This window comes from Capricornis sumatraensis, chromosome 2 (genome assembly GCF_032405125.1).
Source record: "Capricornis sumatraensis isolate serow.1 chromosome 2, serow.2, whole genome shotgun sequence".
Lineage (NCBI taxonomy): Eukaryota > Metazoa > Chordata > Mammalia > Artiodactyla > Bovidae > Capricornis > Capricornis sumatraensis.
In genome coordinates this window covers 35621771-35649477 of record NC_091070.1, presented here as the reverse complement: position 1 = coordinate 35649477, position 27707 = coordinate 35621771, and the positions used below count along the sequence as shown (strand labels likewise).

The 27707-nt window shown below is 45.0% G+C and overlaps 1 protein-coding gene across 2 annotated transcripts in view; it reads left to right on the top strand.

Annotated features, from left to right (window-relative positions):
- The window catches only part of SAMD4A (sterile alpha motif domain containing 4A), a 223376-nt gene that overhangs the window by 162171 nt on the left and 33498 nt on the right, over nt 1–27707 (top strand). Inside the window, exons 4-6 of one of the 2 annotated variants that reach the window (XM_068964587.1) lie at nt 9412–9675; nt 21303–21412; nt 23603–23689. In XM_068964587.1, the coding sequence (XP_068820688.1) occupies nt 9412–9675; nt 21303–21412; nt 23603–23689 (461 nt within the window). The remainder of the gene's footprint in view (nt 1–9411; nt 9676–21302; nt 21413–23602; nt 23690–27707) is intronic. The other variant, XM_068964588.1, reaches the window with a different exon arrangement.

The window sequence follows — 27707 nt, the reverse complement described above, 5'->3', positions numbered from 1 at the left end:
CCTGTCCTTAAACTAGAACAGTCCTGGGCCTGAATTATGCCAGGAACCTCGTGCTTGCAGTGTCTTTGGAAGTCTTTTATTGCAGGACTGATTTATAATACCCAAGTAGATGAGTTGAGGGCAATTACGTAAATGCTGTTTCTCTGGGGTAGAGAAGAACGGTCTGGTTTAAATGAAAAATGCAGTGCCAAGTCAAAAATTCAAATCGTTATGTGGAATTACAGACCACAGTAAATCAATTTTACAAACACAGTACCGATCTCACTGTGTTCCAATACCCACAGGGTCCAGTTGTGACAGTTTAGAATTGGAGAAGAGGCTGAAGGTGAAGAGAAAGTGGGAACTGGGACGTGTGAAGCCTCAATAGCTTGTCTTGAATCACATGGTGATTCAATGAAATAGAATTAAGAAACCAGGAGAGCCTAAACCATCTAATTTCTCTTAATTAACCCCCCCCAATAATCTAATTAGCAGTGTAAACTCAAATTGTGGGTTTTTTTTTTAATGGTCTTTTATGTGTATTGTTACACTTGACATTTGGATTGAATGCTTTAATGAAAACAAGGACCAATTCCTTCATCAGTAAATTGCCCTGCTGGCCAAAATGCTGAGAATCTCCAGTTCTCATTCTTCTATCAAGAAACTAAGTTAAGAATTAGTCAGGACTGCATAATACATTTCTAATTATTTATAACCCTTCTCCTAACACTAGAAAGAAAAGAAAAAAGATTGCTGCTTTAATCAAGGCCAAGTTCACAGTTTCATGCTCTGAAGTCCTGACACCCGTCCTGCATTTGGCTGGTGCTGAGTTGAGACCCTGATGGGAGGAGGATTTCGGCATTTTCTAATGCTGCCGGTCCTTGCCTGGTCAGTGCTGTTGCATTTAAGAGCCATCTTGCCCTCTTATCTGGGAGACTTTCAAGCTCCAGTTGCAGTGAAGGCTTTGCCTATAGTTCAAGACAAGAACTAGTAGACAAGCTATCTTTCGTAAGCCCCCTTTAAGCAACTCACCTCCTTCTCCTCTGGACAAGAGCTGTGGTGTCAAGATATAAAAGGATACCCTGGTGAATTGTTCAGTGACTCTGGTGGTGGCCTTGGGATTGATGCTCTGTCATGAAACTCTGGCTGTTTGCAGTTCCAAACTTGGATGGCTTTGCTGGTAGCCACACCCTGTCAACAGCCAGGGAGTGTTAAACACAGGATTGGTGGTGCTTTCAGTAAACCTAAGAGGCACTTCCTGGATAGACATGTGAGTTGAGGTAACAGTGATTATAATTTGAGAGTTATCTTTTAAGAAAGGGGTAGGAGGGAAGTTTTGTCAAAAATTTGAGTTTCTTCACTCTCTTCCTTAAACACAGTGATTGGAGCATTTTTATGGACACACTGAAAAATGAAAAAGATGCATCTGCTTCAGTCCACCCCTGGCCACTTGCTTGACTCAGTTATTTTCTTTACTTGGTGTCATAATGAAAATGATTAAAATTCTGCAGCTCTGTCTTAAACTCTTCACTCTCCACAAGGGTAGAAATTCCACAGACAAACTTAAGGGCCAAGAAACCTAAAGGTTAAGTACATATAGATATAACTATGGATATGAAAAAGAGCATAATTCAGGAAAGTAGAAGTGAGCCCCCCATATATAGGAACCTCAGAAATGGCTGGATTGATCCCACAGTCCCTTGAATTGGCTGAAACATCTGCTTCAGTGGCATCAAGTTACTTCCATAGTTGATGTCACTGGTTCTGATAGGGTGGAATGAGAGGATTGGGGCATTTCCTTTCGGGACAGCTTGATCTGAAGTTCAACTTGTAAGATTCTACTGATTTCTATAAAATGTATATATTGGCTTGTCTGACTTATCATAAATAATGACAGTGTAAAGACAAACAGCAGTTATCTAAAATAGATTTTCCCCTGGATGACACCCAGTTTTGCCATTATAGAAACTGACAAAAGAGGACAAATGAAATGTACCCAAGATTAATGCAGCAATAAAAGTCTGCCAGAAACATTCTAATTTACTTCTTAAAAGCCCAAATGTTTAAGTGATAACGTGAAGGCAGAAGCATACATCTTTGCTCTGCTCCAAGACTGGTCATCTGTGGAGTAATAAGGGCAGACGCCAGTGGCAACTCACATCATGGAAAAAGCTCTCCCTGCATCAGAATGTATTCACCTCCATACGATCTGAAAATGAGACTGAATGGGCAAAAAGAGATTCAGCAGTGCGTGTCTGTCAACCTTGGTATGTTCTTTGCAGCTTTGTCTTCTTCTGGAGTCTCCATTTGTTTGGTTTTATTGCATAGGCTAGTATTTACCTTCTCTTCGGAGAGTGTGTGGCTTCCTCCTTGGCTTGTGGGAAACACCCAGTCCACCCACCACATCTTTGCTTTGTAGCATGCTCTTTCTTCTTCTCCCAGAATGAGGTGGAGTCTGAAGCGGTTTGGGGGAATCATCTTCTGGTGTCCAGATGTTATGAGCACTGGTTTTCCAAACTTTTAGACAAGAAGCAGAGTGCAAGCATGCAGAGTTGAGACATATAACCTTTCAGATTTGCTTTTAATCTATTCCCTGAAGCAATGAGGCAGAGCATGTTAATTTTAACCTTAGTAATTAATACCCCCTCCCCCTGCCCCCAACACAAACCTGTTCTTGGCCATAAATGTGACTGGTGTTGTCTTTTTTGCATGATGTCACTGATTAAATACTCTAGTTTTTTGTTTTTCTTTTTTTAATGTATTCTTGCAGTACTATTAATCTTTTTTTCCCCAAAGATTCCCACCACAGGGCCTCAGATTACTGGTTGTGGCACCACAAAACCAACTAAAGAAGAGGAACCCAGGGTCTAATGTTTCGCCACTGAGCTTTGCTAAAATGTTTGCCTTTTAAAAAAAAAATCAAATGCCTAGAATTATGCATACAAGTGGTGTTAACAGAACTCCACTCTTTGAAAATGCAAAGCCTTTAGTAACAGTTCCTTAGATACTCTGAAATCAGTGTTCTCAGGAAAAACGCTTGGTATGGTGCCCAAAAGATGCCTGTTAAGCAAACCTAAACTAAGGGAATAAACAGAAACATTCCCTGCCAATAACTCTGAAACAATAGTGATAGCTATTTTATAACTGGCAATGGCTTGAACTTTTTCTTTTCTAAACTTGACGACTATCAGACCATCTCCTGCAGCAAAACTCTCAAATTGGTGTGTTCAGCCAAAGTTCTGATGCTTCTGAATTTCTTTTGGGAGTAGATCTAGAAAATGTAGTTAAAATACACCATTAGCAATGCGTAAGTAGAATTTTCTGCATGTATCTTCATAGCCTGTTGACACACACAATATGTATCCCCAGAGTAAGGAAATGGCTTGGATCTCTTTTAATTCTGGAAAGAAACTCTTAAGTTAAATATTTTAAAATAATATGCAAATATTTGATTTCTTCATTCTGCTTTTTGAAGTCCCTAAATAAGAATGAACTGCTTTTTGTAAAGTTTAGTAGCAGTTGGATTGAGTTCTATCATGTGAGCATCTAGAATTTGAAATATTAACAAAGCGTTAAATTTTCCTATAAGAAGCCAGCTTGAATTAGAAGTGGAGACAGACTTCCCTGGTGGTCCAGTGGTTAAGACTTTGCCTTCCAGTGCAAGGGGTGTGGGTTCAATTCCTGGTCGGGGACGTAAGATCCCACATGCCTCACAGCCAAAAAACCAAAACAAAATAAAAACAATATTGTAACAAATTCAATAAAGACTTTAAAAATGGTCCATATTAAAAAATAATCTTCAAGAAATGGAAAGACTGGCTTAGGAAGAAGAGTGAAATTGCAAATCGTGTCCATGTGGCTGAACTCATAAGGGCCTGATGAGGCTGCAGAGTCCAACCTTGGATTGAGAAAACAGGTTTCTGGGTTTGATGAAAAAGAATGACATTAGAAGTATGGGTGTACTTAATGGCTCTATTCAAAAGGAAGTCAGTATCAGCAGCAGTCTTGATTCTAGACTCCAGGATAAAACGCTGAGCCTGGAAATAGGTGGACGCGCACAGTGGGAACAGTGAGAAGTGGTGGTGGACTGCATTTGAGGAGTAGTGTTAACTGTGAAAGGAATCCAGAGGCCTTAAAGCACACGAGTTCCTGAGGCCAGTTAGGTGCCCGTGGAACTCAGCAAACACAGCAGAGGACAGCAGTCGTCTCTGTCATTGAGTTCAGCCCTCAGTGTTTAACAGAAAACTGGGATCCCCGTAAAATAACTGTACTTCAAACAGATGATGAAAAAAAAAATGACAAAAAGAGCTGTGAATTCAGCAAATATAATATAATTTGTATTTGATTACTGTTAATACTTTCTGCATACGTATCAAAACCATTTGTCACACAGCATTTCATCTACTAAGCAGGCTTGGTGCACATAGGAATTCCCAGGTCCTTCCACAACCCAGGGGCCCACAGCTCACAGTTTTCGGGATTATTGAATTAATATTGCCGTTTGGGGCCTTCCAGCTCTGAAATGTTATTAACCTATGCTCATAATAATTTTAAAGCATTACTTGCATTAGGTGTATAAATTTAAGGAGAACAGAGAAGAATGCAATGTATCTTTGAACGACCTCCATTACTGTTTATTAGGATAAAGTTTCAGTGTTAAAAATTAAGCTTCAGTCGTCTGGACTGTTTGTTTATGGGGATCACTGCTCTCCTTGGCAGTGAGGTGCAATTCTTAACCTGACAGAGAACTGAGGAGAGAGCTGGACCCATACTCCAAACCTTCCTCTTTGCACAGCCCCATTACTTGTCACATTAGAAGGCAAAAGAGGTAGTTATACCTGTTTTTTAAGAGTCTAACTATCCTGAAAAGTCTTTTCCTGCCTCTTATTTCAATAACTAAAAATCAGGGCAAAGTCAATTTTGGTCAAAGGAAAGGGGGAAGAAATCTGATTTCCAGGCTTTCAAGAAAATACTTAAAAAGAACAGAATGCAGCGCCAGGTATCGTATTTTCCCCCTCAAAAAGTGTTGAAAGGAGTCTCATGAAAGATGCTTAGAGATGAAAAAGACATCATAAGGTTAGAGGAGGTCGCAGACGGCAGCTGGCCCCAAGTGGTATGACAGAGTTTATTACCAGATTATAAGACCCTCTGCACTCACATCATACTGCTGCATTGCTGGAGCAAGATTATTTTTAGCTGCTTTTCCCATATTTCAACTAGACTTGCTCAGTATTTGTTATTTATTTTTAGTTCACTTGAATTTATAAATGTTCCAAATACTACAGTACCCTATTGTCATATGTACTCATATATATGTACGTACATATATAAGTGTGCTGTGCTTAGTTGCTCAGTCGTGTCCGAACCTTTGTGACCCCACGGACCGTAGCCTGCCAGGCTCCTCCATCCATGGGGATTCTCCAGGCAAGAATACTGGAGTGGGTTGCCGTGCCCTCCTCCAGGGGAATCTTCCCAACCCAGGGACTGAACCCAGGTCTCCATCATTGCAGGCAGATATCTGCGCCACCAGGGAAGCCCATGAATACTGGACTGGGTAGCCTATCCCTCCTCCAGGGGATCTTCCCCACCTAGAAATCGAACCGGGGTCTCCTGCATTGCAGGTGGATTCTTCACCAGCTGAGCCACCAAGGAAGCCCCGTATATAAGTGTACATACCTGAAATTTCTTGCAGCAATTCCTAAAAATAGAAGGGATATAGACGCTATACTCTACATACTATTAAGTCTTAGCTTCAGTTTTTTCAAGAGCAAGGGTTACACTGTTGCTCCCCTGGGCAGTTATTAGAATGAATCCCCTCCCCCTGAAATATGCTGTCCCCCCAACCCTCATTATCATGAAGTTACAAATTCAGGACCTCAATTCTGCTGGAACTTGCCAACTTCTAATCTACAGTGAGGGTTTTTTTCAAGTTGTGCTTACTTCTGCAGCATTTGAATATTACTCTGGGGCAGCTTAAGTCTGAATGGAGCGTGTTCTGTTGTCTGCCACGCAGCAGTCAGCCGCTGAGAACATTCAGAAGGCCCGCCTCTAGCTAGAGTTATTCTGGGGAGACTAACACAGTGTGAAAAGCTTCTCAGAAGCCTGCCTTCCCTGCCCTCCCCTCTCTACTTGTAGGAAAAGGACTTTTATTCATTTATTTTCACCTGAATATCCATTCTTCCTCTATGTAACACCACTTCAGATGAATACTTTTGGTCGAAAAGAAAATGGACCGACGGGACAGCCGTGCACCATCCGCCCTTGACCACCTCATTCCTCCACTGTTGTGCAGTCTGTGGTCTTACACTCTCTCTGTCCACTGCACTTATTCTTCCCTCTGCTAATTTATGGCAAACAAAGTCCCCCAGCACATGAAGTGACACCACATTTGGCTTTGTGGTCACTATTAGCTCCACCGAAAGATCTGTCTTCACCCCAACGTGCCCCCGTGGGCAGGTCACCTGTCACCTGCTGCAGCCTCCTTCCCAAAGGCCTCAGTCCCTTTGGAGAAATGAAGCATTTGCCCCACACAGGTTGGCTTTCATGTGAGTGTGTGTCACCCCTGACTCTGAATCCTTGGCCCTCTCTGCAAAGCAAAAGCTTAGTGGGAGACATTTTGCTTGTTGCTACAGCAGGTTCACTCCTAAGGGGACATTTCTGACTTTGGTGCCAGCTGTAGAAGTCTTTCTGATACAGACCCAGTGAGGCCTTAGGTAGAGAGTCCCTGGGAAAAAGCCCTGGTACCTCAGGTATAACTGATTTTTATTAGAGTGAAAGTCACTCAGTCGTTTCTGACTCTTTGCGAACCCATGAACTATACAGTCCATGAAATTCTTCAGGCCAGAATACTGGAGAATTCCTTCTCCAGGGGATCTTCCCAACCAAGGGATCGAACCCAGGTCTCCCGCATTGTGGGCAGATTCTTTACCAGCTGAGCCACAAGGGAAGCCCAAGAGGCAGAGACCAAATTCATGCCATATCCCCTGTGACCTCAGTCAATCCAGGGGCATATGAAGAAATGGGTCTAGGTTTTTATGAATGAATCCCTAAAAGTCCCAGCAAGTTAGGTAAACATCTAGTGATCTGCAAGGATGCTCATCAGTGGGGAGCTAACATGAATTTTAAGAAAACTTTTGATGGAAAGAAGCAAATTGGCTTCATCTAATACTGGAATTCAACTGCTACCTGTATGTGGTATTATTCTCTGCATCCAAGGATGGGGACTTTCTTAGCAGTGTTATCGCACTCATGGTGATGGATTCGTTATTGCCTGTAACCAGGTAGGGTGCCAAGGGTTCCATCAGCTCTGGGTGTGTGTCTCTCTGGGAAAGGCCTGCTTTTATGGTTTGGGGCTCACTCTAATCCTGGCTGTGAAGAGGAGCCCCCCTTTCCACTCTGGGCCCACCTGGCTAGCGCCATTCAGAGCACCCACCTGATATTCTGAAATGGTTGCAGAGGTACCAGGAAGCAAAGACGTCTAAGCTGGAAAGTCCCATCACTTGGGGCAGCCCTGAACAAGTCCGCTCAGTTTTGTATAAATACTTAGACAGGCATGAAATGAATTTTCTGGATGTCTGGCTTTTCTTCCTGTTGGCTTCTCTCTTCATTTTTGCTGCTGCTTCCTTTTTATTTTATTTTTTCTTATTCTGCCTTTTTAATTTTTTTTTCCTTTTTCTCTTGCTAATTCGGATCCAACCAGGTAGCAATGCATTTTGCAGGGAGCCTTTTTAAAGAGCTTCTTCCTTAGTCTATTCAGTGGAAATGCAAGCTGTTTCAGCCTGTTAGAATCCAAAAAATAAAAAATGTTCCCTTTGCATATTTTGAAGTTAGATGATAATCCCTTGCCTTTGATAGAATCTACCCAAATTAGAAATTTCTCAGGTTACAGACAGTAAAATTGGCAGCTCCCTTTTTTGTTAATAAAGAAGTTTCTGGCCCTTCTTTCACACACAAGGCTGCGTTTCTGGCAACATGAAGCCAAACAGAAATATGGACAGCAGGGGTGTGAACTCCATTGCTCTCCGGCCTGGTTAATGCCAACTGACCATGAGGGGCCTCCACACACCACTACTGTCTCAAACACACTTTTTGCAAACACTCAGCCTTTTGGCTCTGGTCTTTATGTTTTTAAGTGGGGGCAAGAAAGCCTGCTGTTCACATCTTTATGTGGATGCTGCCCCACCAGAAATTCAGTTTAACAGAAAGCAGAACTTCTCACACTGGGATGTCAAGTCTGCTGGCTAAAAAACAGAGAAGGATTAATGCCAGCAAAGCAGTGCTAGTCCGGACTTGGGAGAGTAAATATCATACCTCATTGGAGGGGATAGAGCCCTACATGGAACTTAATGGCGTCCCTGAAAAATGTTTAAAAATGCATGTGGCTCGATTCCATGTTAGCACTGCAGCAGTCAAAATAAACTGGACCTGTCAGGGGCCAGCACAGAAAGTTATGAATAGACTTATTTTGTAAAGCTGTCACTTTACACGCCCAGAAAAACCAACCAAGGGTAACATCGGCTCGCTCTGCGTTGATTTTGGTTAAATCCCTCCCTTGAATGACCTCAATTTAATTTGGCTAGTTATATGTGAGTTTTGTTGCTTTTTTCCTGGTTTTCTGGAAAAGAAATTAAAAACGGGGGCTACACAGATGTTGCCCGCTGTGCGGAAGGGCTGCACATGCTGGAGAAAACTGTTCCCGGCTTACGGAGAGCACCCCACTGGCTTCTGAATGAAAGCCTTGTTACCTGGAAGTGTTCTCATGTAAAGTCTGGCATTAACCTGCGAAGCCAAGGGAGAGAACCGGCCCTTTCACATACGGCTGCCGTGTCCCATACCCTGAGGTCCCTGTTAGTCTCAGGCCCCTTGTTGTGCCTGCACCCCTTTCAGAGGTGACAGCTCCCCTGATTCCTGGTTGGAAGGACTAGTTCACTTCTGCTAGTTCAGACCAGCCAAGATTGCCAACGATGAGTGGTCTGCCCTCCCCTTCCAGAAAGTCTGCCCTAATGACATGGGTCACGTCCAGTTTTGTGTGGTCCCCACTCCCCACCCCACCAAAAAAAAAACTGGCCAGGACATGTTCTTTTCCATCTTGGCAGATCGCTACTTTGCCAGGCTGTCAATCCTCACCTGATTTTTGGGTCTACTGCTCCGAATCCTGATTTCTACAGTTAGAACTGAAAACAGATCCCGACCTACAGAGGTGAAGGTCATAGGTGTGGGCCTTATAGGTGTAGTCTCCTTAGAGAGCCCACCTCACCCAAAGGTACAGACAGCATCCTTTTTAACCACCCCAAAAGGAAGAGCCACCCCATGATCCCGGATGCAGCGATCAGACAGCGCCATCTCTCAGGGTTAAGAGGTACTGTGGGTTCTTCTGTGGCCCAGGCTAAAGTGGGGGGAATAACCTATTTCATTTTATTTTTTTTTTTCCAGTTCTCTCAGGCCAGGCACACCACAGCCCTTTGAAACGATCTGTGTCCCTTACCCCACCCATGAATGTGCCAAACCAGCCTCTAGGACATGGATGGATGTCTCATGAGGACTTACGAGCTAGAGGACCCCAGTGCCTCCCATCCGATCATGCCCCCCTGTCTCCACAAAGCAGTGTAGCCTCTTCAGGAAGTGGTGGGAGTGAACACTTAGAAGATCAGACCACTGCTCGTAACACATTCCAAGAAGAAGGTAGTGGTATGAAAGGTGAGTGACAAAACAAGAAACCACCGGCAACAGAGCCCCTCCCTTGATTTGGAGTCAGAAGGGTGAGGAGAGAGGTAGTCAGCCAGGAGGAAGGAGCCCGCCCCTCCCCGGGCTGATGGGAGGCCCCTCCCTTGCCGAGCTCTGGGGTTGACCATGGCGGAAAGGGCTCGGATTCCCCTTCCAGGGCTGCTTGCCAAAACCTGGGAAGAGCAGGAGAGGTCAACGCCCTCCTTTTTCCTTTTTTTTTTTTTTTTTTTCTGAATGCAGTGACTTGCAGACAATTAAATGAGTCACAGCTGGCGGCGATAGCATCTACTGTTTGCACATCCGTTCCTTGGTCTGCCCTGTCTGTACAGACGTTGATCTGCTCCAGCCTTCTACCTCACTGCTCTGGCCAGGGAATCGTCAATAATTTAGCAAAACAAACCACAGGATCTTTTTTAAAAAATCTCTCTTAGTGTAGAATCATACTGGTGCTTCCTTTCCTCTCTCCCTTTCCCTTTGATATCCAGAGAAACTTGCAAACCCTTTTCTCTGCATCTGTTGGAGGGATGTGGAAAAAATAACACTGAGGCTTGCTGACAGTGTTTTAAGGCTGATAACGGATTTGCATACAGGTGATAAAGGCCTTTTGTGCAGCATCAATAAATGTTCCTACATTGCCCTGTAAACCTCTCCTCTTCTAAAGATACTCATCGAGAGATAGAGATTTCCGAATTATCCATGGTAGGTTCAAAGAGGATACGCACATTCTGTATTTTTAGATGCAAGGTGTTCAAAGGCTGGGAAAGGCCTCAGGGAAAGATGCTCGTCAGAGACACACTAATAACAATTTTAGATGGAGAAACAAGAGTTAGTCGTGCTCCTGGGACTATGATGCTGACAGGAGGCTCCGAGAGCACCCTCACTGATGGTGTACACAATCCTGAGGTTGTGCTGTTTCTGATCTTTCCCTTGAGAAGGATTAGTGTTGACACAGGAAGCTGGGGACTGAGCCCCCTCCCCACCACAGGAGCGTGGCACAGAGAAATGCCCACTACTCACCAAGTGCTGGCTGTAAGTGAGCCTGAGGCTGAAAATGGAGCCTGTCAACCTGGGGAAATGAACCTGAAGTGAAGCCACTTTCCTGGAGCATCCATCCCTCCCAGCTGCTCAGGCCAGCATCCTCTCATCCCAGCGCCATCCGTGATGGATGCTGTGCTGAGTGTCCAGAGTGGTTGGGACTCGTCTTGACGTTTTCCTCTCTCGGGTGATACCAATGGGTCATTCGAAGGTGTTTAACAGGCCTCAGAAGCAATGGCCCCTTTTGGCAGGGAGGGGACGTGTGTCCTCTTTTACATCTCTTTCATAGTTTTCAGGGGAATGTGTCATAATTTCGGAGACCTCTCAAAACCTATTTTTGAGTTCTGTGCTCAAGTTGCTGGGCCCCAGGGCATGAGCAGCAGGGATGGCTCAGCCATGCTTGGACCAAGAAGGGTGGAGCCAGTGTTTCTCTGGATTTGCTTCTTTCCAAGTGAAGTTGAGTGTCTGGACAAGTGGGGTGTCTGGACGAATGGTTTCCAAGACAGTGGATGTGAGGTTCTAACTGGTAACCATGAGAAGGAGGCCCGGCCTTCCTGTTGAAGAGCTTAGTGGGTCTTGTGGGAAGTCCTTATTCTCCAGGACACTGGGCTCACCGTCTGCTTACAGGAGCTTCATTGTCTTTTCTTTCTCTTTTCCTTTGCCTTTCTTGTCTTTGTTATCTTTCATTCTTTGTGCTTTATTCTGAAGCCCTCTGTATACTTTAGACATTCTCTCAGGGCAGGTGAAGGTTTGCCCATTGCATGCTGACTTTTGGAGATGAGAAAGTCACTACTCATTAGCAATAGTGACGGTAGGCTTTTAAAGAGACATGAAGGAGAGAAAAATGGAATCAATGTCCTATCCCTGTTTAAGAGTGAGAGCCAAAATATTCCAAAGTTCAAGGAACATCCCACGTATCAGCTTCTTCGATTCCTTCCTTTAAAACTCGTGTGAATTGTCCCCTCAAAGCTTCTTTGATCAGAAGGTGATGCAGACAAGACTTTACATCCAAGACTTTCTTTATAGGTCCAAGATGTGTGGTCAGAAACGTGCTATTTGGTGATGGGACTAAACAGAGGACGCTCTTCTGTGTATATCCACCTTCTGCTGACTTTTTGAACTGTCCCTGTCTCAAAGAATTGCATGGGATCCACAGGATAAAGTTCTTAGCAAATTAAATAGAAACACCTATTTGAAGGAACATGATAGGGGATGAAACATTCTATGTATGGAAAAAGTGTATTTGTGGTTCCGCTGATCAGTCAAGCTGTAGAAACATCCACACCTGAAAACAGCATCATCCCAGAGGGTTGGGGCCAGTGTTTGTGCCCCACGAATGCCCCTCCCCATCGCACCTGGTGCCATCTTCCCTCGAAGGCCACCCCCCTGGGGACTCCTGCCACCAGATGCTGCTCAGAATGGCCTCCCAGGAGAGCACAGAAGCAGCCCGTACAGCCTGCCCTAAGAGTATGTCATTCAATTCCCCTGTCGCAGAGCAGACGCCAGGTTCAATTTCCAAATTAATTCGTATTTTTCTGAAAAATGAAATCTGAAATCAAATGAAGTGCCTTTAAAGAGAGCCAGCTCTTCCCCTTGGATCCTCGTCTCTTCCTTTCTCCTCCTTTGGCAGGAGTGCCGGCCTTTTAAAGCCCCGTTCTGGTCCATCTCAGGATACCATCATCTGATTGCTATTTTCCTACTCTTTAAACGCCCAGCTTACGAGAACAACATGGAATCTGTAGTAGAATCTGGAGGAGTTCCAAATCTCCAGGGGATGCATGTCAGCCCTCACCCCACACCTTGGGAAAAGAACAAAAATTCCCGTAATTGAGCTTAATTTAGTGTGAATTCATCTTTCTTGCCAGCAGCTGTGCATACCTTGCTGAAACGCTGTGTTCATCCTAGCCTTCCTTTCCATCCAGACAGATGAGCCAGGTTTGGCTACACACTGTCCCTTAGGAATGTGCCTCTTGGGTCAGGAGTGGGAAGCACAGCTCAGGGCCCAGCATTCCTTCTCTTTTTATTTTTCACAAACATCCATCTCTTTTTTTGCCTTGGTGTCAGCGTTCCCTGCCAGGGATTGTCACTAAGTTCTCTCACAAGTAGATCAGCTCCTGCTCTCAGAGGATTAACATCATCTGCCCGCTTTGCTTTGTTTTTCCTTTTATAGTGAACAGCCATCCTGAAGGTTTAAGTCAGCTCCAAGGCACAGAGTGGATGTCCCTGGCAGTAGCGATCTCAGACTAATATCTCAGGCTCAGGGAATCATGGGATCAGCTACTCAACTAGAAATTGATGAAAAGGAGTGGGACTCTGAATGGGAATATAAAAAGTTCCCCTTTAACATGCCTCACAGAGGCTACTGGTTATACATGTTTCGACTGAACACACTGATTGTGGTTTCTAAATTCAGTTCTCCTTTTTCTTTGTGAAAACTTCATTGTGACTTACTTATCTCAGGGGAAAGATTCTTGATTCTAGGTTGATACTCAATTATGTTCTTCTCTTCCTCTGTATCACATGAATCTAACGTGCTCTCTTACCCTTTCCTCACACAAAGCCTTCAGGTGGCCAAGAAGGGGGAAAAAAACCACGCCTTTCCAAGAAAACGAAATGGAGAATTTCACTGGTGGAAGAAGCACATGTGCCCCTCCTGTTAGCATCACATCTTTAGAAATTTTGTGTAAACCCAGCACCTAGAGACTTCGAAGTCCAGGGCTGTTGCTGAGTGATGTGACTGTTCAATGGAAGCAGAGACAAGAAAGGCTGGTTAACAGGTTTCATTTTTGTCCTCATCAAGTCAGCTGCCTTTCTTGAGCACTTGCTGAGAGAGGCTTTGGACTAGTTATTGGGGAGACAGAGGTGAAGGAGATGGTTGCTGCCTCAAGGGACTCGCTATAACGTGAGGGGTCCAATGCATGTGCACAGCCGAGAAAATATTTTGTCTCGGAGGCTCGCCGTGGATTGAGGCAGGCAGCAAGGAGGGCCCTGATGCAAGTGGAGGGGAGTCAAGGAAAGTTCCTGGAGGGGGAGAGGCCTGGAGCCTCAGCTTGGAGCAGGATTACAGATTAGCCAAATGTATAAGGTGAGGGAAGGGTATTCTGTGTGGAGGGAACAGTATGCCTGAAAGCATGGTTGAGACAGCTTGACCAAGTGCATCATCTGATGGCTTGAGCGCACATGGGAACACACTCTTGGGAGAAGGAAAAGCCAGATGCTAGGCTTTGCAAAAGATTGGAGCTTTTATCCTGACACTGAAGGAACATAGCAGCAGAAATGACCTGTTTAGGTTTACATGTTAGAAATAGGACCTGAAAGGAAGAGTGGGAGTTGTATCAAGGTAGAGGATGGGGAGGGAATTCTGGGTTTGGAGGCCAACTGAGAGGTAGGGGGTATTTCGATAACCAAGGAGAAAAATGAATTTGGACCAAGTTGAGCAGAGGAGACAAAAGGAGTGTGTTTGTGGGGTCTTCAATAAGATAGACTTGAGAGAGCTCTGAATTGAATGGTGCTGATTGAACGTAGACAAGGATAGATAGAGCGGGAGGATTTGAGGACAATGCCCAGCTTTTTGCCTGGGACATCTGGGTAGCCCATGGTATCATCAATAGCAAATAGTTAATAGGAAGAAGAAGCAGGCTGAGGGGTGGAGTGGAGCAGGCTGAGTCGGGCACCTGTGGAAGGGTCCAGTGGAGGCATGCCAGCCAGGGGCACACTGCATCATGCTCTCCCCTCGCCCAGTCTCTCCAAGAGCCCCAGGCTCCTCTCCTCCCCTGCACAGTTTAAGCATTCTGCCTCCCTGTGTGTAGTTCATGTCGGGGATTCACTAGGCTTCTGGCTAGCGACGTAGATTTAGACTAGTGAAGAAGACTTAGGACTTCTGGCTAAGTCCCGTAGATTTAGGCTTCTAATGGACTTCCCTGAAGGGTCAGTGGTTAAGGCTCTGCACTACCAGTCCAGTGGGGCACAGATTTGATCCATGGTCAGGGGACTAAGGTCCCATATGCCACTGGGTGCAGCCAAAAAGAAAGATTTAGGCTCCCCAGAAGCTCCAAGATTTTCTCATTGCAGTTGTCAGTGTGAGAGGGGTAGAGGTGGGGGGTGGGCTTTGCTTCTCTTGATGTGAGCTTCAGCCTCACCATTACCAATTAACTCTGGCTGGTATACTTAGGAGGCGTGGCATTTTGTTAGTATAAAAATATAGGGGAAATTGAAACTTACATTGTTTGTATATAGACATGATAAAGGTAAACTAGAAAGCTTTGGTTCCAGTAACCTTGATAGAAACAGCAGTTAAGAGTGGAGGGGACCAGTGACTCTGAAAATAGGCTCAGTTTTTCTTTTCTAAAGAATCTTTCTTCAGTGAAACTTATATAATATTTTTTCTCCATAGCAAAGGAAATATATTCTCTATTCTGAAATAGCTCCTTTGGGATTTTGAGTTATTTTTGAAATGTAGACCTTTGAACTTCTGCCTGTCTTAGAATGAGATTAGAAAAATATATATATTGAGAAGTGTGATCTTTGTAAGACAAAGGAACACATCAGAAACCTTTGTAAGAAAGGCTGTGAATCCAGTTTCTGAGGGTCATAAGGGTGTGAGTGACAGAGAGGGAGTGACATAGCCCCGTGTGTAGCTGGGACACTTTTCAGCACAGCTGTCATGGGAACAAGTTACTATTTTCTGAAAGCTGACTTTCTAGACGCTGTCTTGAATTCATCTAACGTAAAGGCCAGGATTTAGTAAATTTACTTCACTTTATTTCCAAATGCCAACATACAACCTTTGTGGTTGGGTCCTAATGGGCTCAGACTCGTGCCTCCTCTTCTCAGATAGGCTGAGAAGCCCTGATGTCTTTGAAAAGCAAATCCCCAGGATTCTCCCAAATTCTAACAGTCATGAGACTACCACTATTCCTTACCAAATGTGTGTCTTCTGCAGTACTTCAAGCACAGCTTTCAAGGTAGAACCCAGCTGCTGCTGATGCAAAGCAGGCTGAGAGTAGAGCACCACTTAGGAATGTCATAGCCAATAGAAACTGCGAAAAATTGAGACCCTCTCTTTGTACCTAACCCTTCCAAGTGGTTATTTTACCCAAACTCAGCCATCTCTGTGCCTTCCAAGACCCACACATGCTCCCCACCAGCGTGGAAGCCAGAAGCCACCACGGCCATGTCCAGGATGGTGTAGCCCCCTTTCAGCTTCACAGGGACCAGAAACCAAGGAGCCTTCTTTCTTTTGCTCAGAGCCTGGAACAGAATATGGCTCCCCTCGTAACCCAAACAGTAAAGAATCTGCATGCAATGCAAGAGACCCAGGTTCAATCCCTGGGTCAGAAAGATCCGTGGAGAAGGGAATGGCTACCCACTCCAGTGTTTCTTGCCTGGAGATTTCCATGGACAGAAGAGCCTGGTTGGCTACAGTCCATGGTCACAAAGAGTCAGGCACTACTAAGCGACTGACCTCCTACTACTGGAACAGAGTAGGATTATTCATTCTGCTCTAGTCAAAAATACATACGGGTGCTAATTATCTTGCTGGTGCTGCTAGACTTCTGTTCTTCATTTTTGAAAGACGTGTTTTCCTTCTGACTTCAACACTGAAGAATTAGTCCCTTTTTCCTCTTAAGTTGGTTCTTCTCTCCCTCAAAGACCAAGGATGCAGTCAGGTCTTGGAGAGAAGGAGGGAGTTGTTTGTGCTTAGCCTGGCTTTCTGTGGCCAATGGGAGCTGCTCGTCCATTGCAGTTTCCAGGACCACCACAGTGAAGCTTCTTATGGAAAATGAGGTTGTGATGGTTCATGGTTCTCTTTTCCAGGGATGCCTTACTCCCTGCCTTTTTTATCGCTCCCCATAGTGGGTTCTTCTGCAGTATCACTTCCATCTTTCTCTCTTGCTGGGTCTCCTTGTTTGTTGGATATGTACTGCACCAGCCTATTGACTTGAATAGTATTCCAGCAGGAGGTATTTGAGCAAAGCAGCCCAAGTTTTAATCAGAGCCCAGATTCTGTATAAGCTGTTGTGTGCACCACAAAGCCTCTCTGTGGCTGATTTATACAAACTCTAAAAGGTAAACAGAAATCAGTGTAATTGGAAACTTGATCCCATTGGTGAAGACCAAGAGGTAGAGAGAGCGCATGAAAGATAGGTGAAGTACTATTATCAAAAATGGCCCAGAGAAGATAAACCACCATGGACTGCAGCAACATCTAGAGGAGCTTCGTAAGGATGGACCCTGTGGCTCAGTGGTCTGCAAATGGATGGTGCCATTTTCTCCCAGAATCCTCCTTCCCTCTGCCCTTCTCTTGTCAGTTTCCTTCACGGGCTTCTCTTCCCACACCTTCCTCTAAAGGCCTGGTGCTTCCAGGGCTTGCCCTGGGCTCTCCCTTCTTCCCTGAGGGTCTCACCCACTTCTGTGGCTGAAACACCTGCCATGTGCTACTGCTGAGGGAAGTGGCTCCCAGCGCAGCCTCCTCTTCAGAGACCTTGATCAGTCGTCATCTCTATCTGGATGGCTCAAAGGATGACCCTCCGCTGACCTAGCGTGGCATTCCCCATCTCTCTCCTCTCACCCCAGACCAGCTGCTCCCCTGTACTTTCCCACGGAACCTGACTCAGGAACTGCCTTAGGCTCCTTTCTCTCCCTCACTCCCTGTTCTTCCTTGATATTCAAGGGCTGTGGACTTACATCTTTTCCTTCCCCACTGCGCTCCCTAGCCATCTCAAAGGGCTTGGATTTATCCCCTGACCTCCACTCCCACATTCGCCAGCCCTGCCTTGACATCAACAGCCTTCCCTGATCTCACATACACATCTTACTGTGCCTGAATTCCTCAGATTTCAGCAGTTCCTCCATCACCCAAGCGTAGGTCAACTTTCCTAGTTTCGGCATTACAAATCCCAGTCTTCTGGCCCCTGCCTGTTTGTCCCACCTGGTGTCTAAGCTCTTCTCTAGCATTCACCTAAGTCTTTGCTTGGCCTGGAACGCTTTCTTGGATCTCAGCTTCACTTATGCACTGCTGAGACAGCTTCCTCATTATGGTCTGTCCAGTGAGTCCAGGACTAATGCTACTGTGAAGCTACCCCTCACTGCCCAAGGCCAACCCAAATGCCCGTCATTCTGTGCCCGTCCCCCAGAACTTTGAGTAGAATTAGCACTTGTCATGCAACTTTTATACTTTTTTTTTTTTTAATTAGCCTTTCTTTTTGGATTAAAAACTCCTTGATGGCAGGGACATAGTCTGGCCCCTATAACAGGCATTTAGTAAACATTGAATGAGCAGATATCAGGATGCCCAGACTTGGCAAGGAAGTCAGCATATAGTAAAAGCATCTTTATCTTTCTCATACTGCGTAAGAGAATTGGCTTGTCCATCAGAAACAGCCCAGATGAAGCTAAACGACTGTGTGCCAGCCAGAGGCAGAAGCCCAGGAGGCACACGTGCTTTCAGTCACGTATCCACCACTCCAGGAAACACCCCTGTTTGTACATGTCTTCCAACCATAGCCACAGCTTTGCAGAATAAGAAAAGAAGGTCTGGGGTTAAGTTAGCTGGGTCTCAGCTTTGCATCCAACCATGTAGCATCTGGACCATGGGAAAGGACCTGAGCTTTTAGTAAGAGTTTGTCCCTGGCCAGCATCTTACAGAATCTAGCCTCCCAAGTCATTGGAATTCCTGCCTTCAGAGGAGTGAAATGGTCAAGGCACTCAGTTCTCTGGTTTGTTTCTCTCTTAATGGAGTTTTGTTTTAATCCCTGGAAAAGGAAGGTGCCTCACCATCAATCAGAGTCCGGGGGGGTGGGGTGGTGAGCAGAGGTTAGTAGGCTACGTTCTTAAGAGCTGGAATTTCCTCTTCTTTGTTCATCAGTTCACGCTGTAGGAGGAGAGGGCACATAGCACTGAGCTAGGAACTGACCCTCTAGAAGCAGGTCAGCATGCCTGCCCAAGGGACATATGGCCAAGAAGAGCTTGCATTTCCTTGGAACAAATCCAGAAATAACTCTTCAGGAAGGTCTAACTCACCATGGTCTGAAGTTGTATAGGAACCTTTTCTAGGAAAATGATTCCCAGTGACCTACATTTCGATTAAATGAGTGAGGCAGGCTCTTCATCCCTCTAACCAGGAAAATTCTAGTTGTCAAAATACTTTTCTAGAAAGAAATGAGCACTGATTGGACTGAGATTTGTCACACCTAGATTTGCACCCCACTCTCCCCAACTCTTAAAACACCATATTGTCATCTTGGCTTATATAGCAACCAGTTTGCAACATGATTTAGTAGCTCGGGATTCTATTTGTCTTATCATCAGTGGATTTTGCATAATCAAGTTGTAGGGCATCCAGTGAAAATGTAGCCCATGAAGTTGCTCCATACTATTTTGTGACAGATTGTACCCAAGTGTGGCGTTGGGTTACCCAGACTTCTTTGAATTGTGATCACTGAGTTTTCTGAACAGCTGCTTGGGGCCTTTCAAAGATGTAAACAGCAAACGTGAAACCTGATGACCAAATAGTAACATGTTGGTGGCGTAAAGCTGAATCTATTTGTTGCCCACTCCGTGGAAGTATTAGCATTGTTTTACAACAGCAACAAAAACATGGCGGAGAATCAAGTCTAGTCAAAGAGCTCCAGGATATCACATGAGGGAAGCGAATGCCCTCAACTCTTGATCCAACCACAGTTTGAGTTGAGGAGGATATAAGGTGTTGGTACTATGTATCTCAGGAAGCCCTATTTCTTTATGGTTAGTGATGGTCCCAGTGGGACTCTCTACTTGTCACAGTAGAATGAAGGGCCTCGAAGCACAGAATCAGTGACTTTTTTGCCTGAACTAACTGAGTCTTTTCTTAAAATGCCATTGGATATCCAGTCCTGTTTCTCCAGAAATTCCTCTTTGGCCTTCGTATTACTGCAAATCAAAAAGTAACCTCACCAGGCCGCCCACTTTCTCCCCCTTTATCTTTTGAGTTTCAGGTGGTAATCCCGTACCTACATTGCCTAAATCTAGATTCAGTTCACCCAGGAGGCAGGTCTGATTTCAGAATAGGCCAGGCCTCTTCAATTAATCCCAGCTGACTACTTTAAACATTAAAAAATTAGAAGGTTCCTACTAATTTTGTAGTGTTTATGGTCTCTGTCAGTGCCTCAGAATAAAGCACTTAGCAATAGACAGTATCTTGCAATCAACATGGTTAGTAATGGGTAATAATTCATAGAAAGCTTGAATAACGTTTCCCTAGTGCTTCGGCATTTCAGAGGACTTTAAAGTTACTGTTTATTCAGACTTCCCATTGATGGGTCATTGGTCCTCATTCTACAAAAGATGATACAGTGGAGGAAAAACCTGGGAATCTGGCAACCTGGCTCTAGTCCCCATTTCACCACATACTTACCCTGTGATCTCGATGTAATGACTTAATTTTGTTATCTGTAGAATAAGTTAGGGATGGGGGGAGATGATTCTAGAGACTTCTCAAAGATCCTATTGCTCAAAAACCCTGACTTAAAAAAATATGGGCAAGTGCTTTGTTTTGGTTGTACTTAGAAAGGTAATAATTCTTTCTCCTGTGGATTTTCAATACAGTTATTATTTAATTTTCCTTATTGTAGAATCCCGAACATGAGACTTATTTCAGATGTGCTTTGGATTTCCCATTATCCCGTAGTCTAGGCAATCTTTGGACCTTCAAGTCCTGATATTGGGTTGACATTCAAGGAGAAGGTCAAGGACAGTTTCAGATATATGCCTTAGCTTGAAGAAATGGTCAGCAAACCCCCGCCCAACACACACACTGTGTGGTAGTTTAGAGTCCTGGATGCCCTGATTCCCACTAGGGCACAGGAAGGCAGAAGAGTGATCAGGCTAATGACAGTGACTCCACGCGTGGTCACCCCTGCCTGGTTTGCTTGTTTTACTTTCCCGATCACTGTGAAAGCAGTGGAAACACCATATGGGGATCTGCATTAAAACAAGAACGAAATTATCTTGAGGATGAAGATCATCGTATGTAGTTTAACATTCTAAGTCGGGTCTTTCTAATGATGACAGATTGGTTGTGAATTTTTCAGTCTTAGTTACAAATCAGCTAACTTCCAGTAGTTAGGAAGCAGAAGCACCAGGTCCTAAGTCAGACCTTCCCCAGAAGTTGCTCAATGAAGTAGTCTGCCTAAAGCAGTGAATCCTTGCCATCTGGGCGGTTATGAACCCCTTTGAGAACCCTATAGAAGCTGTGGATGACCCAGCTGCCCAGAAAGCCACCTATATACTCACAAATTGGAATGTAATTTTAAAGAATTGCTGTGTGCTCTGAAGCCCAGGGGCCCCCGGGTATAAAACAAAGTAAGAGAGCCCAACAGTGGGAATATCAGAACTAGACCAAGCCTTCTAAGTTGGTAATTTGCTGCCAAAAGGAAACAATGAGTAACGCAAAGATGATTTTCTTTTTCCCTTTTCTTTTCTCTGACCACCGTCTTCTTCCCTTTTCTCTCTTTCCACGTCTCTGGTCATCTCCTCTCTTTCCCTCTCAATTTCTCTCCCCATGTCCTGCACATGGTGCACCACAGATGTTCCAGCCTGGTTGAAAAGCCTCCGCCTGCACAAGTATGCCGCGCTCTTCTCCCAGATGACCTACGAGGAGATGATGGCCCTCACTGAGTGCCAGCTGGAGGCTCAGGTACGTGCACGGGAAGGCGCCCCAGGTGGAACCTTGCATTCAAGTCTAAGACAGACCTTGTCTGGACCCATACCTGTACCCACCTAGGAGCTTGCCTTGTTCTAGGACCTGCCAGGTGCGGGCCAGCATCACATGATAAGGCTGGGTTCTTGCCTTTGGGGTCCAGTACAAGATGGAAGACAAATGGGTAACCACAGGACAAGTGAGGTTGAGTAAGAGTGTTATGAAAAAAAATAATAATAATAACCTAGGTGTACACTCCTAGGGTGCCGGGAAGAATCAGAAGAAACAGCATTGACCAAGATCTCCAAGAGTCTGTGTCCCTGCTTTTGTTTTCATTGCCCACCCGCTCTGTCTGCTTGGCCAGTGCTGGTTTGGAGGATGACAGATTGGTTGTGAATTTTTCAATCTTAGTTACAAATCAGCTAACTTCCAGTAGTTAGAAAGCAGAAGCACCAGGTCCTAAGTCAGACCTTCCCCAGAAGTTGCTCAAAAACACATTCAGACTGATCTTAATTCGAACGGAGAAAGTTGTACAAAATATTTTCTAACCACACTGAATAACATTACCCCAGGTCTCAGATGGCAGTCCCCTGCTGTGTGCCATAAAAGGGCAAGTTCCTCCTTCCTTCTGTGGATGCAGAAGGCCAGGCCAGTCAACAGAACCCCTGAAACTAAGCATGTTTCCTACCCTGCTGTGCTTGAGCAAATAGATCTGACCAATGTCTTTGTTTCCCTTGTTTAAAATGCTATTTGCATTTTCAACTTGACCTCAGTTTCCTTTGAGCGGTGATTTGAGAGAATTAATGGTCTGAACGGGCTAATAGCATTTCCCCTGCAGGAAGAGGAGATTGTACCAGTTGGGGCATGGCTGGTCTGGCCGCAGACCTCCCAGCAGATCCTGAATTCCCATTGCACATTCAGTACCCGCAGTTAACCTTTGCAGGCCTGGCTGAATACCAGTATTGAGATGTAAGACAAAGCCCAAAGTCACTGCACATTCTCAGAGAATGAAAAGCCCTAATTTCAACTTCCTAAGGCTTCTCCCACTGCTTTTTATCTCAATCACTCCTTGAGATCCTCAGGATTGATGAGAACTGCTTCTAAGAGCATTCTTATGTTTGGGTCAAAGTTGAGAAAAAAAAATTTTCAGTCATCATTTAGTCAACTTGAGGAAAAAACAAGAAATAATTGACACAGAGGGCAAAGCCTGAGGCCAGCACAAACTTTTCAGAGTAAAAATTCACGTGAACCAAAAGTCAAGGCTAAATAGTAATATGCTCCCAGTGTTTCATCTTAAAGATGGATTTAGATGTCACTAGAGTCTTAATTTTCCTCAGTAAAGGCAACACCTCTGGTGTTTTTGTCTTTTCCACCTTTAAGGGAAATTTTATGAACCTTTGCAGAAAGTCATCAGAAATTTATATTACAGATCTGATTTGAGAAAGAACCTTCTATTTGGAAATCTTCAGTCTTTCTAGTCAACATATGTTTAACTGAATCCTAGGGCTCTTCACTGCTACACAGTTTATTAAGATAAAATCCATAATCCTAACTGTGAATCCCAATCTTCTACCTGTAGTAATGACTGCATTATTACAGATTTAAGTTCTTCTCTATTCTGATTTTCCTTGTGGAGACTCAGGAGGGCCTACAGACTGATAAAAACCAGCCTGTGTTGTCTGACACCGGGTGAGAATTGAACTGGATTTCATATCTCCTTGAGATGGGTAAACATAGAAAAGCTTTGGGAAAGCAATGCGTATCTCTGTATGGGACTGGAACTTTCAGGGAAACTGGAAGGGACCGAAACGATAAAACCTGGACACAAGGAAAGAGTGTATGACTTAAAAATGATATTTGAAGACTATGAAGAAATTTCATGCTGGGTGGGATGATTGGCTGTTTCTTGCTCTCCTAAGGGTCACAGGGAAAAGACACAAGCACGTGTGTGGTCAGATGGAGTTAAAATATTTAGTAAGAAGAGGTTGATGATAATGGATATTGAGGAGTTACAACATTTAGTAAGAGGTTGATGACAGTGGATGTTGAAGAGAGAGACGAATGGCTATTTACTAACCTGCACACACGCGGGAACCAGGAAGACAGTAATGTACTAAATAGCTTCCAGGAATCTCTAAGTTGATGCCTAAAAATATGTTTTTAAATCTAACTTTTACTTCATTACAGAATGTTACCAAAGGCGCAAGACACAAAATTGTCATCAGTATTCAGAAGCTCAAAGAGAGACAAAATCTCCTGAAGTCTTTGGAAAGGGTAAGTTATCACCAGGTGATGGACCATTTCTACCTTCATGGTGGGAAAATGGGTCAAGGGAAATTATATTCTCAGTCAAAAGTGTCATCGGCAGGCCTTACAGAGAGCAACAGGTTGTTTCCTTACCAAAGTCAGAAAAAATGAAATGATTTTGAAGTTCATCTCCTGGTTATACACACTCGTATGGAACCTGACCGCTTAAGTGTACCTAAGCCTTGGGTCCAGGCATCTCAAGACTGGCCCTCCCGTAGCTCTCAGGAAATGTTTTACATACATTCATTTCTGCCTATATACATCTGTAGTGATTAAGGAGATGTTCAGCCCGCAATCAGAGGCTGAAATTTTGACGCATCAGTATAGGAAACAAACAGATGAGCCTCAGTCCCACTGTCCACCCAGGAAAGGATCTGACTTTGAGAAAAGCTGCCCACAGCATGACAACACCCACAGGTTAACCCCCAGCTTCCACATAGAGATCACAGTCTTTTGGTGGATGGATGTAGTAGACTCTCTGGAGAATAATTTCGGACATTAACTTGCCAGAATGGGTCCCTGTGACTCTGAAAGGAACTGTCTCAAAAATGCAAAACGCTGAAAAAGAGTTTATTCCATTGTTAAAAGCAGTTCATCTGCTGTTACCATCTCTTTTTGTTTGCTGCCCAAGTATGTTTTCTTCTTGCCTTTGTATCTGGATGTCAACCTAGTGTGGATATCATTTTTAGGACATGGTGGCTTTATGATTTCATCTAAGGTCCAAAAGCTACCCACTGCGGTATTCTTGTCTGAAGAATTCCATGGACAGAGGAGCCTGGCAGGCTACAGTCCATGGGGTCACAGAGAGTCGGACACAACTGAGCGACTTATTTTTTTTTAAGGTCCAAAAGAGAACAGACCTTGTAAGCTGGTGCTGCCACAGCCCCGGTAGGGAGATCCTTGTGCATTGCTGTTGGGAGTGGTGGGTGGGAAGGTATTTGCTGCTTGCAGAGCTTGAGTTGTAACCCCTTCTAGAAATGCCAGGGTGCTTTTGAAAGGTATCAAAGAACTAAGGCAGGTGAGGCTAAAGCAAATTTTGTGAGCGCATAAACATTGCAGTGTAGTGGAAATTTTTTAACTTATTCACAAAGATCTGTGTGTGTAGAAGTTTACATACAACATATAAAATTATGCTTAATGAATATTAATGAATAATTAGTCGCTCAGTCATGTCCAACTCTTTGAGACTCCATGGCCTATAGCCCACCAGGCTCTTCTGTCCGTGGGATTCTCCAGGCAAAAATACTGGAGTGGGTTGCTATTCTCTTCTCCAGGGGATCTTCCCAACCCTGGGATCAATCCCGAGTCTCCTGCATTACAGGCAGATTCTTCACCGTCTGGGCCACCAGGGAAGCCCAATGAATATCATATAAAATACAAAGTAATATATAGTTATAGAATATGCATCTGTAACTTTGTAAGGAAGGTGGCTATTAAAACCTCTGGATGGACAGACAGAGGCTACTTACGGGTACTTCCATGATGAAAGACCTGTTCTTAATTATAGTGAATCACAAATGACAAGTAACCTGTCTAACTGAACCTGAAGTTACTGTTGTTCTTAATTTTATGCCAACCCCTTTACCAAGCCATTCATCTAACAGAGTGTTTATTGCCATTTCTATGTAACTTCTCTTTGGGGAAATATTCAACAGGCCAATTTTCTCCTTTTCTGTTAAAAAGCACAGAAAACATTTTGCAGAAGGATTCGATTGCTAAGATTATGGTTAAAGAGCGGTGTTTTCTGCTCTTATTTCTGGAGCTTCCTTCAAGAACTCACTCATGTCCTCTGTCACTGAGGGTCATGCACCCACCTGGGAGACAGAGATGGCGCTGCTGTCGGCTCCACCTCTTGCAGTGCTGGGCCAAACCAGCACGTGGAAGCACAAGGGCAGCAAGGTGGTTCGGGTGGCCCTCATATGCCACTGACTTTCTATCTAGCCTTTGATAATTCGGTGACACTATGCCCTATATTTCACACCTAGAATAATATTGACTCCACAAAAAACAGAAAGCTTTCTCCCTGGACCACTGGATTGGGCATGTTAAAAAAGATGGCAAATGTAACACAGAATCTGAAAGAAACTACTGGCCAAGAGGAAAGCATGATGAGTTTATTTGGTGTGACTTCTTTGAGGAGGAAAGTGGTGGACCACCGTTTGGGGCTTGCCTGAGAACACCTGGGTTTAGACACCTGCGAGCTTGTGCAGTTAGGAGCTGATGGCCTGGGGGTGGGAGTGAACCGCAGTGTCCACTGAGGACTCAGCCTCAGCTCTGCTGTTCCCTCTTCTCTGGAACCCGCACCTCTCCTGCTCTGCAGGGAGAGGGCTGTCGGTAACCTGTTCCCACATAGGCCACCTGCGGCAGGCTCCCATTAGCCATTTCTCTGGCATTCCCAGACATCCTCAACTGATGGTGCTGTTGGAAGCGCTGTCCTCATGTCCTTGCTTCCAGTGGCATTCTTACATCACACAGAACCCAGAGATTTCTAAGGAGATGGCGGGGGCCCCGCCCATGGCTAGTTCATAATCAGCAGCTGCTGCAGATAAGCTCTATGTCCAGAGCACTTCCACTCAGTTACTGAACACTTACTAAGCGGCTGCCTTGGACTCGATTTCTCCCATCCTCACTGGAGGCAAACCGTGAGGAATTTGAAGTCCCCACCCCTGGAGAGCTGGGGACATGAGGTGCCACAGATAGACGCGTGGTGTTGTGGTCACAGCCCAGGGTGATCGGCACCATCACTGAGGCCGGTGGGGGTGTCTTCCTGGGATGAAACAGAGGACTCTGCTGCGGTGAGGACAGAGAGCAGAGGGGCCTCGGTGCTGGCGGGGTGTTGGGGGAGAGCGGGCCCTGAGCCAGGGTGGGGGCCACGACCGTGGAGAATAGGAGAGTCACTTAGCAGGAGTGTGGGCATTGGCAGGAGGTGCAGGCTTGGGTGTCGTACCATTTGGGAACAGAAATAAAGGAGGAGTTACTAATGTTGAAAGGACTTCCCTCGTGGCTCAGATGGTAAATCGTCTGCCTACAACGCGGGAGACCTGGGTTCGATCCCTGAGTCGGGAAGGTCCCCTGGAGAAGGAAATTACAACCCACTCCAGTACTCTTGCCTGGAAAATCCCGTAGACAGGGGAGCCTGGTAGGCTACAGTCCATAGGGTCGCAAAGAGTCGGACACGACTGAGCGATCTCACTTCACTTCACTAATGTGAAAGAAATGGAGTTGAGTTTAATGGGTGGCATCTGCAAGTAGCAAGACGCCCCGCTGGAAGTAGCAAGTCAGTGGCCCAGAGAACAAGTTTAGAATAGAGTCCACAAGGGTTTGAAAGACTCCATTGTGGGTCGTTTATGTGTAAATGGCCAGAATTGTGTGACGAGTGATAAGAGCTGAGGATGGACCCTGGATGGGGAGCGCCAGAGGACATGGAGGGACCAAACAGTGACAGAGCCCAGAGGGTGGGAGGGTTAAAGAGGAACTGTCCCATCAGGAGCCATGGACGTGTCACACCTGATGAAGACTGAACACTGCTCCCCGGAACCGGCCACCAGCAGCTCCCTGATAGCCCTGATGCAAAAGGGTTTCAGGGAGATGGGAGGGGAAGCAGGAACCCAAGAACTGGAGAGTGTGAATGGTACTGAGGCCTTGGGGTCAGGCAGTGCAGACTTCTCAAGATGTTTGGTGGGAAAGGTAAGATTAGAACGGTCATTGGGGCAGATTTTCCAGCATTTATCTCTAATAGTGAAAATGTTTCCATTTGCTTTTCAGTTCAGTTCAGTTGAGCTGCTCAGTTGTGTCTGACTCCTTGCAACCCCATGGACCCTAGCATTAGCATGCCAGGCCTCCCTGTCCATCACCAACTCCCAGAATTTACTCAGACTCATGTCCATTGAGTTGGTAATGCCATCCAGCCATCTCATCCTCTGTTGTCCCCTTCTCTTCCTGCCTTCAATCTTTCCCAGCATCAGGGTCTTTTCAAATGAGTCAG